This window comes from Malus domestica, chromosome 02 (genome assembly GCF_042453785.1).
Source record: "Malus domestica chromosome 02, GDT2T_hap1".
NCBI classification, from domain to species: domain Eukaryota; kingdom Viridiplantae; phylum Streptophyta; class Magnoliopsida; order Rosales; family Rosaceae; genus Malus; species Malus domestica.
This window is the reverse complement of record NC_091662.1, coordinates 5,712,746-5,726,905: the sequence shown is the minus strand read 5'-3', so window position 1 is coordinate 5,726,905 and position 14,160 is coordinate 5,712,746. Positions and strand designations below refer to the sequence as shown.

Genomic DNA, 14,160 nt, shown 5'->3' with positions numbered 1-14,160 from the left:
ATTTTATGGTTAGAATAATCAATTTGGTTTGCATTTTAATTCATAATTTTCTCAATTTGAATGAACTAGACATTCATTGAGGTTGTTGTACACCTGCATCATTTTGCTCATGACAACTTCCATAAATTGTTTAGAATATCATGTTAACAAAAAGACGAATAAGGTCTCTACTGTGTCAGAGACAATAATTTTCACTCGCTATTAAGTGAACTCACAGCTGAAACTAAACATATTGAGTAAAGTTTACGTTTATCGTGAAACCGATACAATTGTTAATATTTGATGAATTAGGACCTTCCTCTAACTAAATTGGAATGATCTATAAAACCAATATTTGACCCAAACAACAGAATTTCAGTTAAGCAAATTTGTTGCTTCGAAATCATAATTTTAAACCATAAGAAAACTCCTTTCCAAAACTAATTGCAACCTGCATGTGTTCATTAACTCAATGGTAGGTTTGTTTCCGTTCATAAGAGGATTCTTGTCCACAACAGAAGACCTGCCAAATATTCTTTCAAACATTTGTTAGCCTAATTCAAGTATATTCCTTTTAATGCCAACTAATTCAATTGCCACCTAAAAATGCATTACAACTTTATTCCTTTCCTGTAAGTAGTTACTTATCTTACTTGCAAGTCACTATATGACACACTCAAAGAAATAACTCGTCAAAATTGAAACAAAAAACTTATGCATACGTGGCAAATTATAATTAACAAGTAAGTAAGAACGAATACTTTCAAATAACTGAAGTATCGTCTTGTAGGCCAGGAACTAAGAGCTTTCCTCATTTTCCACCCTACTCTTTATCTTAAGAATACTAATTTGAAAAACGAGTAATTGTCATTTTCTGTTTCGTGTCGTGTCGTCCAACTTGAAAGCGGAAAGCTAATGCATACCCCAAACAATTCACTTAAGAGCAAACTCACCATGCAAACAATGTGGTCAAGAAAGAGATTCCATCAGAATCATGATTCAGGTGGCATGATTAATCATTGAGTCAGATGAAAGACAAAGCAATTGTAACTTCAAAGTCCCCCAAAACCATGTACCGCATTTTATTTTATTTTGGTTAGAACTCTTCTTTTTTTCCTCATACAAAATTAAAAAAAAAGTGCGTGGCTCACATGGGACCCACAAGAAAAACCATCCAATGACAGGCGTCCACGTCACTAGGACACCAAATACTTTCAGTCAAACAGACAATGATGAGGTAAGGGGGAATGCCACTATCAACATCTCGCTTCCAAGTCAAAGAAACGAAGCCGTAAATCCGGAACCGTAAAACTCGCATCTAATTACGGTAAATCCAATCGCCGCGAAAAAGTTAACAGATACGGCGCCGTATAGAAGCACCCGCTAGAATTTGACAGCGGGTAAAAAACATTTTAACGACTTGAAAATTCCGTTAGGACGGATTAGGCGTTGCGAGCGTCGGTGGTGGTTAACCGCAGGTTATTTTTTCGGTTGAGAGAGGAGAGAGAGAGAGAGAGAGAGAGGAGAGAGGGGGAGTGGCTTTGTATATAAGCCACAGCGAAGCCAGAGGCTTACTAAGAAAAGGAGGAGAGAGAAACTCAGGGAAGGAGAGAGAGAGGAGGGCTGTTTGGGAGACGCGCTGAGTGCAATTCATGGCTGAATCAAATGACGCCGTCTCCCTCGATATGGAGAAGATCTATCTCAGTGGAAAGGTTCGAGCATTTTACCTCAAAGATTGATTTTTTTTTAGCTTTCTATCTGTTGTTTTTTACCCTTTTGCTTTGGGATTTTGGGTCGGCGAGATGAGAGGTTGGGGTAATCGATTGGGAGCTGTTTGGCATTGGGTCCAGATTTTTTTAGTTTATCTATTGCAAAATTTGAATTTTCTGCAGTTTTGTTCTTGGGTTCAGATTCTGGAAAATTGGGGTTGGAATCCATTGAATTTTTGGAGTTATTTACTGTTTGGTTGCCGAGAAAACGAGGGAAAATTTATTGGAAAGCTGCATTTCTGTAAAATTTGTATTCTGGGTTCTTGCTTTATCCCCTGCCGCAAGTCCTCTGTGGACCTGTGGTATTTGACAGCAACGACTAATTTGGCTTGATTCAGTGGAAAGGAACATTAGAACAATTTAGTTTCAGAAGTTTCTTGATATCGGTTTTGCGAAAAAATTAATTTTTGGGATGCTGTAGATATAGAAATGGTAATTTCTATATCTGCGCGTGACGTATTTGCTAGGTACATCGAATTCTTTCCTTTTTCGCGTGCATTTCTGTATTTGGGATTTGTATATGTTAACATCTTCTTGCTGCATTCTCTTTTTATTCTAATCTCATTGTGGTATTGTTCGAGTTTCGAACTTATATGCGAAAAGTTGAATGTTTTGGATAAAATTGGATTATTTAGTGTACAGAGTATTGATTAGACCCTTTTGTTGATTTCTTGGAAATTCAGCGTCACCTCTGTAATACGGGGTTTTATCTTTTCTCATTCACTTTTTTTGCTCTTCTTTTTTGGTTTCTTGATTCTTTACTTGCTATGTGATGTTCTTTGTTGGCAAAAAGCGGGTTGCTTCGATGAGGCCATCTCCGCGGTTTATTCAAAGTCCTTTACCGTCTATTGGCGATACCAAAGTTATACGTTCCTTTGTCTTACTTCTCTACTTTCTTAACAAGCCTAGTTGTTGCTCTAACAAGTCATCTATATCGTCTCTTTTTTTATTGGTTTCTGATTAGTTTAAAGTCGTTTTCTTCTTTAATATATTTGATTCCATGCTTCTCTTTTTAATTGTCACCACTTTCTTTTCTTCATTTTTCAAAAGATTTAAATGATTGAACCACTTATTTGTTTCATCCATTTTTTACAAAGTTAACTTGAAGACAAGGCAGGTGAGTTGTGCACATGGGAAGCTCTTTAGGGAATAAAATTATCTGGAAAAGCTGGATTCCTGGGTTTTTTTTTTCTCTTATTTGGATTATAGATAAGACACAGTAGATATCTCGAGGGTAAAATGTTTTAGCTGAATCACATATAGAATATCATGGTAGTAAAATAGTTTATTTGCAGCTTTATGATGTTTTCTTTGACAATTACATTTAGTTGTCAATCTGCAACTCATTTATCATGTTTTTTTATCCTCAGGAACATTTTATTCGAACTGGCCGTGGTTCTGTATCCGTTATCGTGTATGGTGACCAAGAGAAGCCTTCACTTATCACTTATCCTGATTTAGCTCTAAATCGTAAGTGTGATAAAGAGTCTATTGATTGTCCTGGATCCATTTTTCATTGTTTGAAATGGCAATCTGAGTTTTACCCTTTGCTGTTCTTGCTGACAAAATTTTAATACATTATTTTCTCAGTGGACATCAAAGTTCTCAATATATCATATCAGTCCTCCTGCATATATCATATCTTAAGTTTTCTGTTTATTTTGTTAAATGGAGCAGATGTGTCTTGTTTCCAAGGGTTATTCTTTTGTCCGGAAGCAGCTTCATTGCTGCTTCACAACTTCTGCATATATCATATCAGTCCTCCTGGCCATGAGGTCTGTAAATGGTTTGCTTCAAGTGGATTTTAATTATATCTGTTTATCGAATCATATAATTTTTATGAAAAAAAAGACTTTATTTAACTGAACGCCATTTTTCACATAGTTTCTCTTTGGAATTCTCACAAGAGTTCTTGCAGTTAGGAGCTGCTTCAATTTGTCCAGATGATCCTGTGCCTTCAGTTGATGACTTGGCAGATCAGATCCTCGAGGTTCTCAATTTTTTTGGGTAACTACCAACACTGTGTCTTCATTTTTAATTGATTTGCAAGTTATGAGTGTTTGAAACTCTTTGCTGTTGCTTTCAACATTCAAATGGTGTAGAAGCGCGTTTCCTTTTTCATTAATAATGTCTTAATGTTGTTTTCTCTGATGAGATCTTGGCACGGCGAGTCAGCGACTAGTTTCTGATTGCACTACAATCTCTTTGTGCAGGCTTGGTGCGGTTATGTGTATGGGGGTGACAGCGGGTGCTTATATCCTTTCCTTATTTGCTGTAAGTTCCTTAAACTGTTTGCAACAATGTTTAAAAAAATTTCTGTCTCGGTTCACCGATCAGGATTTGCATCATAGATGAAATATAGGGAGCGTGTCCTTGGATTGATACTTGTATCCCCTTTATGCAAAGCGCCGTCTTGGACAGAATGGTTTTATAATAAGGTTCCTTTTTCTAAACCTAGCTGTTATGTTTAAGAGCAAATTTTAAAATATCAAAATATTTTACCTATGATTAGTTTAATCTGTAGGTGATGTCGAATATGCTATATTTCTATGGCATGTGTGGATTGCTAAAAGAGTGTATGCTTCAGCGCTACTTCAGTAAGGTACTGCTGTGCTCTTTCAACGTACCTTTTTTCTCCCACTTCTACCATATTTGGTAGATTGAGTGATGAGTACTTATGTATCTCGACAGGATGTTCGTGGTAGTGTTGAAGTTCCAGAGTCAGATATAGTTCAAGCGTGCAGAAAAGTCAGTGCTTCAGCTTATTTAAAAATCGTTTACCTTCATAGCAATTTTATTGTCCTTTTTTTTTCTTGTTTTTTGTGTTTTTTAATTATTGGATTTTCAAAAGGCTTTATCTGTTTGATTCACTTGGAAAGTTTACTTCTTCAGTTGCTGGAAGAGAGGCAGAGCTTAAATGTTTGGAGATTTCTTCAAGCAATTAATCGGTAAATAGTGCTGGATTTGCTTTCTTGTTTTCCCTCCGTAGAGACGAGTGCAATATATTTTGCTGTGCTCTAACTTTGCTTTTTCACTACTTCCAGGAGACCTGACATAACAGAAGGGTTAAAATCGCTAAGGTGTCGCACGCTTATTTTTGTTGGGGATAGCTCTCCCTTCCATTCTGAGGCTCTCCACATGACCTCAAAGTTGGACAGGAGATACAGTGCCTTAGTAGAGGTACATTCACTCTTTTTCTGTTTCGCTTGTTTTTGTACGTTCATCGGTAGACTTGCATACGATTGTGAAAAGAATCGAAAGAGTGTGTTCAATAGAGGATGGATGGGGTTGTTAATGCAGGTCCAGGCTTGCGGATCCATGGTAACAGAGGAGCAGCCACATGCAATGTTGATACCAATGGAATACTTCTTAATGGGGTATGGCCTGTACCGGCCATGCCATTTCAGCGACAGCCCTAGGAGCCCGCTCAGCCCATCTTGCATCTCCCCGGAGCTTCTCTCCCCAGAAAGCATGGGCTTGAAACTAAAACCGATAAAGACCCGTGTTTCACTCAGCCTATGACTGTTTGAAGACAGGCAGAAAATTGGAAACAATGCAGTGCAATGTGAATGTTAGGTTCCGAGAAGTTGCTTCGTTTTTTGGTTTTTTGTTAAATCTTTCATTGATTAAGAAGGAAAAGGGAGGGAGAGGGGAAGAGGTTGGTGTAGATACAAAAAGGGAAGAAGAATATATGAATGTGTTATTAAATAGTAGGGAGGGAGGAAACTTTGGTTCATTCTTTTGTAGTCAGTCATAAGGAGGGAGACTTTCATTCATGAAAAATGCTAAGGGGACTCCCAAGTGGAACTCTCGATGGACTTTCTGCCACCTCACAGTCTAACTTCAATTTCCGTGTCAATATTATAAAACATTACGCTAAAAACATAAGGTGGCAGATAGTCCATAAAGAGTATTTTGAGAGTCCCCTTAGTGTTTCTTTTCATTCATTCCTTTGGGAGATGTCTGTCTGTAAATTTCATAAACAAATTGGATTGACTTTTTATTTATGATGACGAGAAATCAATAACAAGGGGGCAGAACTCTTCCCATTCGTTCACACAATCTCTCTCTCTCTCTCTCTCTCTCTCTCAGTTAGCTTGTGCCTTGTAGTTCAAGTAGTTACGGCCATTCATCCTTGCACACAAAATTCAGTGTTCGAGTGCCCGTTCCTCCAAGGTCCACCGCATCAGTTCGGTCCTGATTGGCCGAACACGTACTTGTGAGTTTGTCTTCTTTCGCTAAACTATGTGAGGTACGTTCGGTCGCTTCCCGCGGAATAATAAGACGCTTGTTCGGTTAAACACTGTCGAATTGTCAATATACTCATGGCTAAAATTTATAAAATTCATTGAAAGTTGGGGGAACAAGGAAAATTTGGGTGCCAAATTTCTTGAGAATTGCAACCGCTGGATTTCATCTAACGGTGTCGAATGATCCCACACGTAAGGACCGCATTTTGAGTTCAGAAGACATCGTTTCCCGCCACATCATCTTTATCCAGACAACACAAAGCCGCCAGGCGCCAAAAATTACCCGCGAGGACCGTTGGGGTTTAAGACTTCAAGTCTTCCAAGTAAAACCCTAAACCCTGCCCTACCCGGGAGAGAAGGGGGGGGGGGGGGCACGAGCTGTTGCGAGAGTCGGCAAGCACCGTCGCCGGCGTTCATCCGTCACCGTCCTGGTGGCACCTGTAAGTGAAAAGCTCTATTTTTTATTTTTATCTTCTGAAAAATTGGGAATACGTTGTTGAACTTGATCTCCGCTGATACATAAATTGTGTAAATTTTTGTATATAAGCTATATAACTTGAATTTTTTAGTTCTTTTTTGTTGGTGATTTTCTGTTGTGTGCCGATATCTCAATAGAATTTTGTGTCTGTGTTTATAAAGCCCTTTACTTTGATTTGTTTGGTAATTGAAAACTGTTTCAGACAGATGGAATGTGACTTAATTGGTCTTGGAATGTCACCTGCTTTACGGAGCCACTTGTTGCCCATTTTCCCAAGATCCTCGTCCGCGGTTCGATTGCATAACAAGCTTAGTCCAGTTTCCAGCTCACTATTTCTCTCTGCCCATGTAAACCTTTGTGTTGTGCTGCTCTGGATGTGATTGATTCGAACCCCATTAGTGTTTCGTCCCTTGAAAATGCCCCAAACTCTGAGACTCGGCTTCGTCAAGTAAGATTAGATAATGGCAATTCATCTAATCAGGAAATAGCGGGGAACAATGTGAAAACTGCCGGGCTTCTAATTTTCGATACCAAAAAGAGGCTTATGCGTTATTCTGGGATGCTTCGAACCTGTGTTTCACTAAGATCTTTGAATGAGGGGAAGGCTGTTCATGAATCATGGGCAGGTGATAAAAGAAGGGATTGATCCGGATTTGCATTTGTGGGTTTCGTTGGTTAATGTTTATGCAAAATGTGGGGACGCTGGGTACGCACGTAAAGTTCTTGACGTGATGCCTGAAAGGGACGTTGTGTCGTGGACTTCTTTAATTCAAGGGTTTGTAGTTGAAGTTTCTGGTGTTGATGCTGTTAAATTGTTCTGTGAGATGAAGAAAGATGGTACCAAAGCAAATACTTTGCATTGGCGACTGGATTGAAAGCATGTTCTTTGTGCTCCGATTTAGGTTTTGGGAAACAGTTGCATGCTGAAGCGGTAAAACTGAGGTTGTTTTCAGATGCTTTTGTTGGTTCTGGTTTAGTCGGTCTTTATGCAAAATGTGGTGATATGGAACTTGCAGATAGAGTGTTAGTTTGTATGCCTGAGCAGGATGTGGTATCATGGAATGCACTGCTGAATGGGCATGCTCAGGAAGGTGACGGAAATAAAGGTTTGGGACAGAATCAGAAATCAGGTTGAGCAAGTCCACCTTGTCCACTGTCCTCAAAGGTTGTGCGAACTCGGGAAATTTGAGAGGATGTCAGTTTTTGCATTCTCTAGTAGTCAAAATTGGGTTTCAGATGTATGAATTCTTGGGTTGCAGTCTCGTTGATATGTATTCGAAGTGTGGGATGGCAGTCGATGCAGTAAAAGCATTCAGGATGATTGAAAAACCTGATGTAGTGGCCTGGAGTGCAGTTATCTCTTGCCTTGAGCAACAAGGGCAATGGAAAGAAGTGCCTCAGCTATTTCGTGAAATGATAAGCACAGGCATCTCACCAAATAAATTTAACCTTTCTAGTATCATTTGTGCTGCCACTGATCTCCGAGACCTTCATTTTGGTGAAAGTATCCATGCTTTTGTGTGGAAATATGGTTGTGAAATTGATATTTCAGTCAGCGATGCTCTAATCACAATGTATATTAAAAGTGGGCGTTTTCTAGATGGTACTCAGATTTTTGAGGCTATGACAAACCCTGATTTGATTTCATGGAATGCCTTTTTATCCGGAGCGCACAATCATGAATTATCTGACCTAGGGCCAAGAGTTGTCCACCAAATGCTTGTCGAAGGTTTGAAGCCCAACATGTACTCATTCATTAGTGTTTTAAGGTCTTGCTCTATCCTCTTGGATGTAGGCCTTGGAAAACAAGTACATTCTCATATTATCAAAACTAACCTCGATGATAATGACTTTCTTGGGACAGCTCTCATTGACATGTATGCCAAAGGCAGGTTCGTGGAAGATGCTGTGAAAGCTTTCGATAGATTGAGTAATTGAGACCTCTTCACTTGGACAGTCATCATTACTGCTTATGCACAAACTGATCAAGCAGAGAAATCTGTTGCTTGCTTCAATAAGATGCAACAAGAAGGTGTAAAGCCAAACGAGTTCAGCATTGCTGGCTGTTTGAGTGCTTGCTCCCGTACAGCTGTGCTGGAAAATGGGCGGCAGCTCCACTTAATGGTAATTAAGAGTGGGCATCTGGAAGATTTGTTTGTTACTGGTGCACTTGTTGATATGTACGCAAAATGTGGGTGCATAAGTGATGCTGAGGATATCTTTGAGGGTTTGCTTTCACGAGATACAGTGGCATGGAATATCATGGTATGCGGATATTCCCAATATGGGCAAGGAGAGAAGGCTCTTGAAGCGTTTTCGACAATGTTGGATGAAGGCGCCATACCAAATGAGATCACCTTCATTGGTGTTCTTTCTGCATGCAGCCACCTGGGTCTAGTCAAAGAAGGGAAAAGGTACTTTGATTCTCTGACCAATGTTGTCGGGATCACTTCTACAATTGAGCATTATGCTTGTATGGTTGATATTCTCGGCAGGGCTGGAAAGTTTAATGAGATTGAAAGCTTCATCAAGACAAAGGAACTAACACCATATGCCATTATTTGAGAGACTGTTCTTGGGGCTTGTAAGATGCATGGAAATGTTGAATTTGGTGAAACAGCTGCAAGAAAGCTTTTTGAGCTTAAACCTGAGATGGATTCAGCATATATCTTGCTATCTAATATCTTTGCAGTCAAAGGCAGGTGGGACGATGTTAGCAAAGTCAGGAAATTAATGCAGAGTCAGGGTGTTAAAAAAGAACCTGGTTGTAGCTGGGTTGAGGTTGATGGTCAAGTCAACATTTTTGTCTCTCAAGATGGTATGCATCCAAGAATCGGGGATATACATTTGAAATTGGAGGAACTAGGCAAAAAGCTAACTTCATTAGGTTATATACCGGAAACAGAAGACGTGCTTCATGATATCACTGAAAGAGAAAAAAAAAGAACATCTCCAATATCATAGTGAAAGGTTGGCTCTTGGTTTTGCCTTCATAAGTACCAATCATCCAAAAACTATTCGGATTTTTACAAATCTACGCATCTGTGGTGACTGCCATGACATTATGAAGCTCGTCTCAGATGTCACAAATCAGGAAATAGTTGTTCGCGACATCAGGCGGTTTCATCATTTTAAGAATGGAACTTGCTCCTGTAAGGACTTCTGGTGATATGGCATTAGAAGCTCTACGGCCTGGATAGGGGGTTCACCCACAGCAAATTCTAAGCACTTTCCTCGGTACGAAATGAGCCACAGTTTCATACCGAAGGAACTCCGCGCTAATCTTATCAGAGTACTGTTTCTCAACATATTATTTGATTTTTTTCTCATAGCATAATTAGAAAAGGTCGTACCCAGTGCACAAGGCTCCCGCTTTACGCAGGGTCTGGGAGAGGTGAATGTCGGCTAGCCTTACCCCCATTTATGGAGAGGCTGCTCCCAACTCATAGCATAATTAGAAAATTAAAAAAAATTATGGTTCCCAATCTATTGATAAAAATTAGCAGGTATGCACCGTTCAAAGTCCTTTTTGTCCTGAAGCGGCAGCTTCCTGTGCTAAATTTGCATATATCATATCTCAATTCTCCTTGCCACAAGGTCTGTAGATGGTTTTCGTTGAGTGCATTTCTATTAGCTTTGTTTCTAGAATCTTAAATGTTTTTGGAAGAATAATTGAATTGTTCGTTTCTCTTCAAAACTTCACCATAGTTCTTGCTGTTGGGAGCTGCTTCGATTCTCCTGATGATCTTGTGCTTCTGTTAAAGACATGGCAGAGTCCTCGAGGTTCTTAACTTTTTTGTGCAAACTATGTTATAAACTATTTCCGTCTCTTCATTAATCATGGTATGGTATGTAAATGAGTTTAGGCAAACGTGCTCGTGGTTTGATACTTGTGTTCCCTATATGCAGAGCATCCGCTCGGCGGGTGGAGTGATGAGTATGCTATGCATCTACAGGAGGTTCGTCGTTCTTCCGAAGTTCCAGAATCAGATACAGTTCGAGCAAGCAGTACCCTGTCTAGAGAATGAGTTGCCTGGTTAGTGAAGTTGATAGAATGGCACATCCAAGCACGTCTGTACAGTGTACTTCACCTGTGTAAAAGAAAAGCCTGGCAGCTGTCTAAGCGCAGAAAGCCCGGGTTGTGTCGACCGAACAGCAAGTCAGATACAAGCACTATATCTGCAGCTGCTCGGTGTTTATGCTACGTTAAGTTGAAAAGCCGCGTGCCTCGACGGTAGAATCCAGACTATTCAGAAAGTATCAAGAATACGCAAGAAAGGTACTTCGCGGTGTGTTCAGCAAGAATCACAAGTTCCCGAGCCGCTCGGCACCAAGATTAAGCTGCTACTGAGTTAGTTGTATATATTCATTGGATTCTAGACACTAGTAGCCCTCATGGGTGTTGTAGATCTTTAATCCATCTTCATAAATTGGAGCTTACAACCTAATTACACTTCCAAGGCAGTTTGCCCTCCGGTCGAATTTTCCCCTTCATTCGACCGGAATTCCCAAACTCGAACTAGAATAAATGACTCGATCTCAAAGAACAATACAACATGTTCGAGCTTCCGACTCACGTAGCACCAAAATTTTATGCTTCACCAAGATGTTTATATTCCTAACTATTGCACAACAAATGTTTTATGTTCCATCAAGAGAAATAAGTTACACCAAAAATGTGACATGCCCCATCTAATAGCTACTAAAATAACAACAAAACAGGAACGGGACAGGGTCGCCCGACGAAATTAAACATTTTCATGGATCTCCCAAGAAATGACCTGATCTTCTCAGTCTGTATCCTCATCAGAAAGTGGATTCTCAGCTTCACTCCCACTGTTTATGCTATCATTGTTGATAAGTGAGGGCCTTCCACCGGCTGAGTCGGCATTAGGACGAAGGTCATACTTCACAAACTTTATCTTCTCTTTCTTCTCAGCTTTTTTCCCTTTCCGCTTTCTTCCTCTTTTTTCCGATGATGACATCATATGTGTGGCAGCAATGGATTCGTTCACCCTTTCATCTTCCTCATCTGTATGTTCATCTTCTCCCTTGTTATCTATGTAAAAAAGAAGATCATCATCCGCTTTCTGTTCCTCCAAATTAGAAGCAGGCCGCAAGGAGTCTGATTTGGAAATATCAAGAGCCAGTTTGGTACGAAACTTCACAATGCTATCATCAAATAATTTTAAGCCCTGATCCTCAAGGTTAAGAAGCCATTCTGGAGAATTAGATCAATATTAGAGAGAGCTTTAATAAAAACCTGCAAAGTTGATTCCACAAACGGGAACAAGTATAATCACTTACTTATAAGAGCTCTAGGCGAAGTTCCCACTGATTTGATTGCACCATCATCCACATAAATCTGTTTCTTTACCCATTTAATTATTTGAGAAGGTAACTGTGAACCAGAAAATGCAGTTACATAAGAGATGGCTCTCCTCTGATCCCCGTGCTCCCTGAAGCAAGCCAGTAGTGAGATTTTCCGAAAGCGTTTCATTACAATCTAAACAAGAAGATGAAATGTAATTGTTCTTTACGTACCTAAAATACTCCACTGCTTCATGAGCAACAATCAATCTTTCCATGGCAATACTTTTCATGAGCTCAGCAGGTACGTAAATCGCTCTCTCAGGGTCAGGGTTGAGGAATGAATACTCGACCAATACGATAGCATCATACAGCACTTTTCTCAACAAAACTTCACCTTCAGAACTCTGCATATAGAAATTTAACGTGTTACGCTCTTTAATTTTAAGATCACATCAATGGATAGAAAACTACCGAACGGAAAGGAGGGATACTAACCAATAGAGAGGTAATAGGCAAAGTCTTCTCCAGCAGCATCCTCAGAAGTACATCTATGGACACACATATAAGGATGTTAGAACAAGGCATGCAGTAACTTGAAATCAATGAAACAGAAGGAATGTATAAATTTATATATGACAGCCTGAAAACCAGCAAAGCAGCAACATAAAAAAGTTCATATACAATAACGATAATAACACTTAATCTTAATGTCTTCCCTAAAAGTTTTCGGCGCAAACGATCCTCAGCCATTTAAGTTTATGCAGAAATCATGCCTTCACTATAATAAACCATGTACTGTAATCTAATGCAGGCAAAAGTTAAATAATACTAACCGAAAAGGTAACAGTTCCCAAACGTTGTAATGGAACCGATAGCCCAAGTGCTTAACTCCTTCTCCAACCCCTTCCCCGAAGTCCCGACTTTGAAATCCAAGCAGAGTTTCAACAAAAACACCTCCGCAATAACAACTCCAGCCAAGTAATTCACATCACAAAATCCCTCACTAAGCCCTCCAAAAATGTCACTACTCACTAAAGGCAAGAAGGACTCCAACCCCTCATTTGAGTTCATCCAAACACGAATCAAGCCCGAAAAAGGCGTAATCAAACTGTCAGTCTCACCCGAATCTTCGAAAGAAGACAGATTTATATAGCCAAGAATCGTTCCCACAAAATCCCTAACCTTTCTCATCACTTTCTTCTCTCTCTTCAATGACAAGTCCCTCTTAAACAAATCAACACACACATTGTACACCTGGCGAACCACGGGAGCGAGCATCGCGACACTCTTGGAAGAACCGCAAGAAGCAGAGCACATCGACAGCAGCTGAAACAAGTCCTCTGTGGCCGATACTCGGTCCAAAGGGTCGTCTTTCGGATGATTCCGGCTGCGAAAGGCCAATGCCGCGTAGACCCAGGTTGATTCGAGAGGCGGGTCGACTCGAGCTTGCATCAATTCGTAGAATTCCTCAGTAAAGTCGGAGCATTTGGGGCTTTGCTTGGGAATTTCGGATAAAAGGTTTTGGATTGATTGGGTTAGCTTGAGGTCGTAGTTTTTGCCGATTAGGGTTTTGATGTTTGGTGTATTTGGGGAATTTGTGGAGCCGGTTAGATCGAGAGCCATGATCGAATGCTGAAATGCGACCAATTTGTTCAGTGAGGAATGTGATGAAGAAGGAGATGTTCTGAAGAAAAACCCTAATTCTATGAGAAGGTCAGCTGAGAGGCCAACGGTCTAGGGTTTAAGGAGTTACCGCCGTTTCATGTCATGTCACGACGTGTCGTTTTGTTAAAGTTAAGGGTCTATGATACAGTATTTTGGGATGGAAAGTTCACTTATGAGGAGAACCACTCTCATATTCTCATTGAAAGATACTGGCTGATTTGAAACGTTTTTGGCGAAATAATATTTAGGTTTAAAAAATATTTGAAGTGATTTTTGAAAGAATTATCATAATATGAGTGTGCATTCCTAATTCAATTATCATAATATGAGTGAACTGCATAGTTAATACTTTTCTAACTTAAAGTATATTATTAGTTAATGAATAACTACACGCACGAAAATGAGGATCAATTAGCGGTCATTAGTTTGGTTTTACAACACGTCCTGGAGTTTTTGTCTTGAAATAATTACACATGTTAAATATAAGTAGAATTGAACATTATTTGATAGTGTGACAATCAAGCAAAAAAATACATTTCATCTAAACCTTCATATTTGAACATTCTCATTTTAACAAAATCATTTTTACTATATATATATATATAAAGACATTTAATGACACATGGCCATTTTTAATTCCTAGTCAAAAGTAGCTCTGACAATTTCTTATATGATTTGTCAATTCGATACAAAACGATACAAAAAT

At 39.5% G+C, this 14,160-nt stretch overlaps 4 protein-coding genes and 1 pseudogene across 5 annotated transcripts; 4 read left to right on the top strand and 1 right to left on the bottom strand.

Annotated features, from left to right (window-relative positions):
* The first annotated feature begins 1,432 nt into the window (after positions 1-1,432).
* Positions 1,433-5,810, top strand: LOC103450121 (protein NDL1-like). Its single transcript, XM_008389442.4, has 11 exons — positions 1,433-1,691; positions 3,119-3,218; positions 3,426-3,523; positions 3,667-3,755; positions 3,962-4,022; positions 4,100-4,186; positions 4,273-4,350; positions 4,440-4,496; positions 4,641-4,696; positions 4,793-4,928; positions 5,049-5,810. The coding sequence occupies exons 1-11, from the start codon at positions 1,632-1,634 to the stop codon at positions 5,268-5,270; spliced, it is 1,044 nt and encodes a 347-aa protein (XP_008387664.2). The 5' UTR covers positions 1,433-1,631; the 3' UTR covers positions 5,271-5,810.
* Positions 5,811-6,822: 1,012 nt separating this feature from the next.
* LOC103426736 (pentatricopeptide repeat-containing protein At4g39530-like) lies at positions 6,823-9,183 on the top strand (annotated as a pseudogene).
* On the top strand, positions 9,066-9,440 carry LOC139190692 (pentatricopeptide repeat-containing protein OGR1, mitochondrial-like). The gene has a single exon (XM_070811117.1). It carries the CDS (start codon positions 9,066-9,068, stop codon positions 9,438-9,440), a length of 375 nt encoding a protein of 124 aa, XP_070667218.1.
* A 60-nt stretch (positions 9,441-9,500) lies between these two features.
* Positions 9,501-10,717, top strand: LOC139188913 (uncharacterized). Of its 2 annotated transcripts, XM_070806984.1 has the most exons (4): positions 9,501-9,768; positions 9,983-10,073; positions 10,185-10,259; positions 10,386-10,717. In XM_070806984.1, exons 1-4 carry the CDS (start codon positions 9,721-9,723, stop codon positions 10,502-10,504), a joined length of 333 nt encoding a protein of 110 aa, XP_070663085.1. In that variant the 5' UTR covers positions 9,501-9,720; the 3' UTR covers positions 10,505-10,717. The 2 variants fall into 2 exon arrangements, 1 of the variants encoding a protein (XP_070663085.1); XR_011572332.1 differs by lacking the exon at positions 9,983-10,073 and having other exon boundaries at positions 9,548-9,768; positions 10,386-10,601.
* A 337-nt stretch (positions 10,718-11,054) lies between these two features.
* On the bottom strand, positions 11,055-13,588 carry LOC103453178 (uncharacterized). The gene is made up of 5 exons (XM_029088374.2): positions 12,623-13,588; positions 12,285-12,337; positions 12,021-12,193; positions 11,784-11,935; positions 11,055-11,697 (listed from the first exon to the last, which is right to left on the bottom strand). Exons 1-5 carry the CDS (start codon positions 13,410-13,412, stop codon positions 11,267-11,269), a joined length of 1,599 nt encoding a protein of 532 aa, XP_028944207.1. The 5' UTR covers positions 13,413-13,588; the 3' UTR covers positions 11,055-11,266.
* Positions 13,589-14,160: the final 572 nt, after the last annotated feature.

Coding starts and splice junctions, on each gene's coding strand:
- LOC139190692 (XM_070811117.1), top strand. CDS start 9,066: ATGCATGGAAATGTTGAATTTGGTGAAACAGCTGCAAGAAAGCTTTTT.
- LOC103453178 (XM_029088374.2), bottom strand. CDS start 13,412: ATGGCTCTCGATCTAACCGGCTCCACAAATTCCCCAAATACACCAAAC. Junction 12,338..12,622: donor TGGGAACTGTTACCTTTTCG/GTTAGTATTATT, acceptor GTGTGTCCATAG/ATGTACTTCTGAGGATGCTG. Junction 11,698..11,783: donor TTCGCCTAGAGCTCTTATAA/GTAAGTGATTAT, acceptor CTAATTCTCCAG/AATGGCTTCTTAACCTTGAG.
- LOC103450121 (XM_008389442.4), top strand. CDS start 1,632: ATGGCTGAATCAAATGACGCCGTCTCCCTCGATATGGAGAAGATCTAT. Junction 1,692..3,118: donor AGATCTATCTCAGTGGAAAG/GTTCGAGCATTT, acceptor TTTTATCCTCAG/GAACATTTTATTCGAACTGG. Junction 4,929..5,048: donor GATACAGTGCCTTAGTAGAG/GTACATTCACTC, acceptor TTGTTAATGCAG/GTCCAGGCTTGCGGATCCAT.
- LOC139188913 (XM_070806984.1), top strand. CDS start 9,721: ATGAGCCACAGTTTCATACCGAAGGAACTCCGCGCTAATCTTATCAGA. Junction 9,769..9,982: donor TCCGCGCTAATCTTATCAGA/GTACTGTTTCTC, acceptor AAAAATTAGCAG/GTATGCACCGTTCAAAGTCC. Junction 10,260..10,385: donor GACATGGCAGAGTCCTCGAG/GTTCTTAACTTT, acceptor CCCTATATGCAG/AGCATCCGCTCGGCGGGTGG.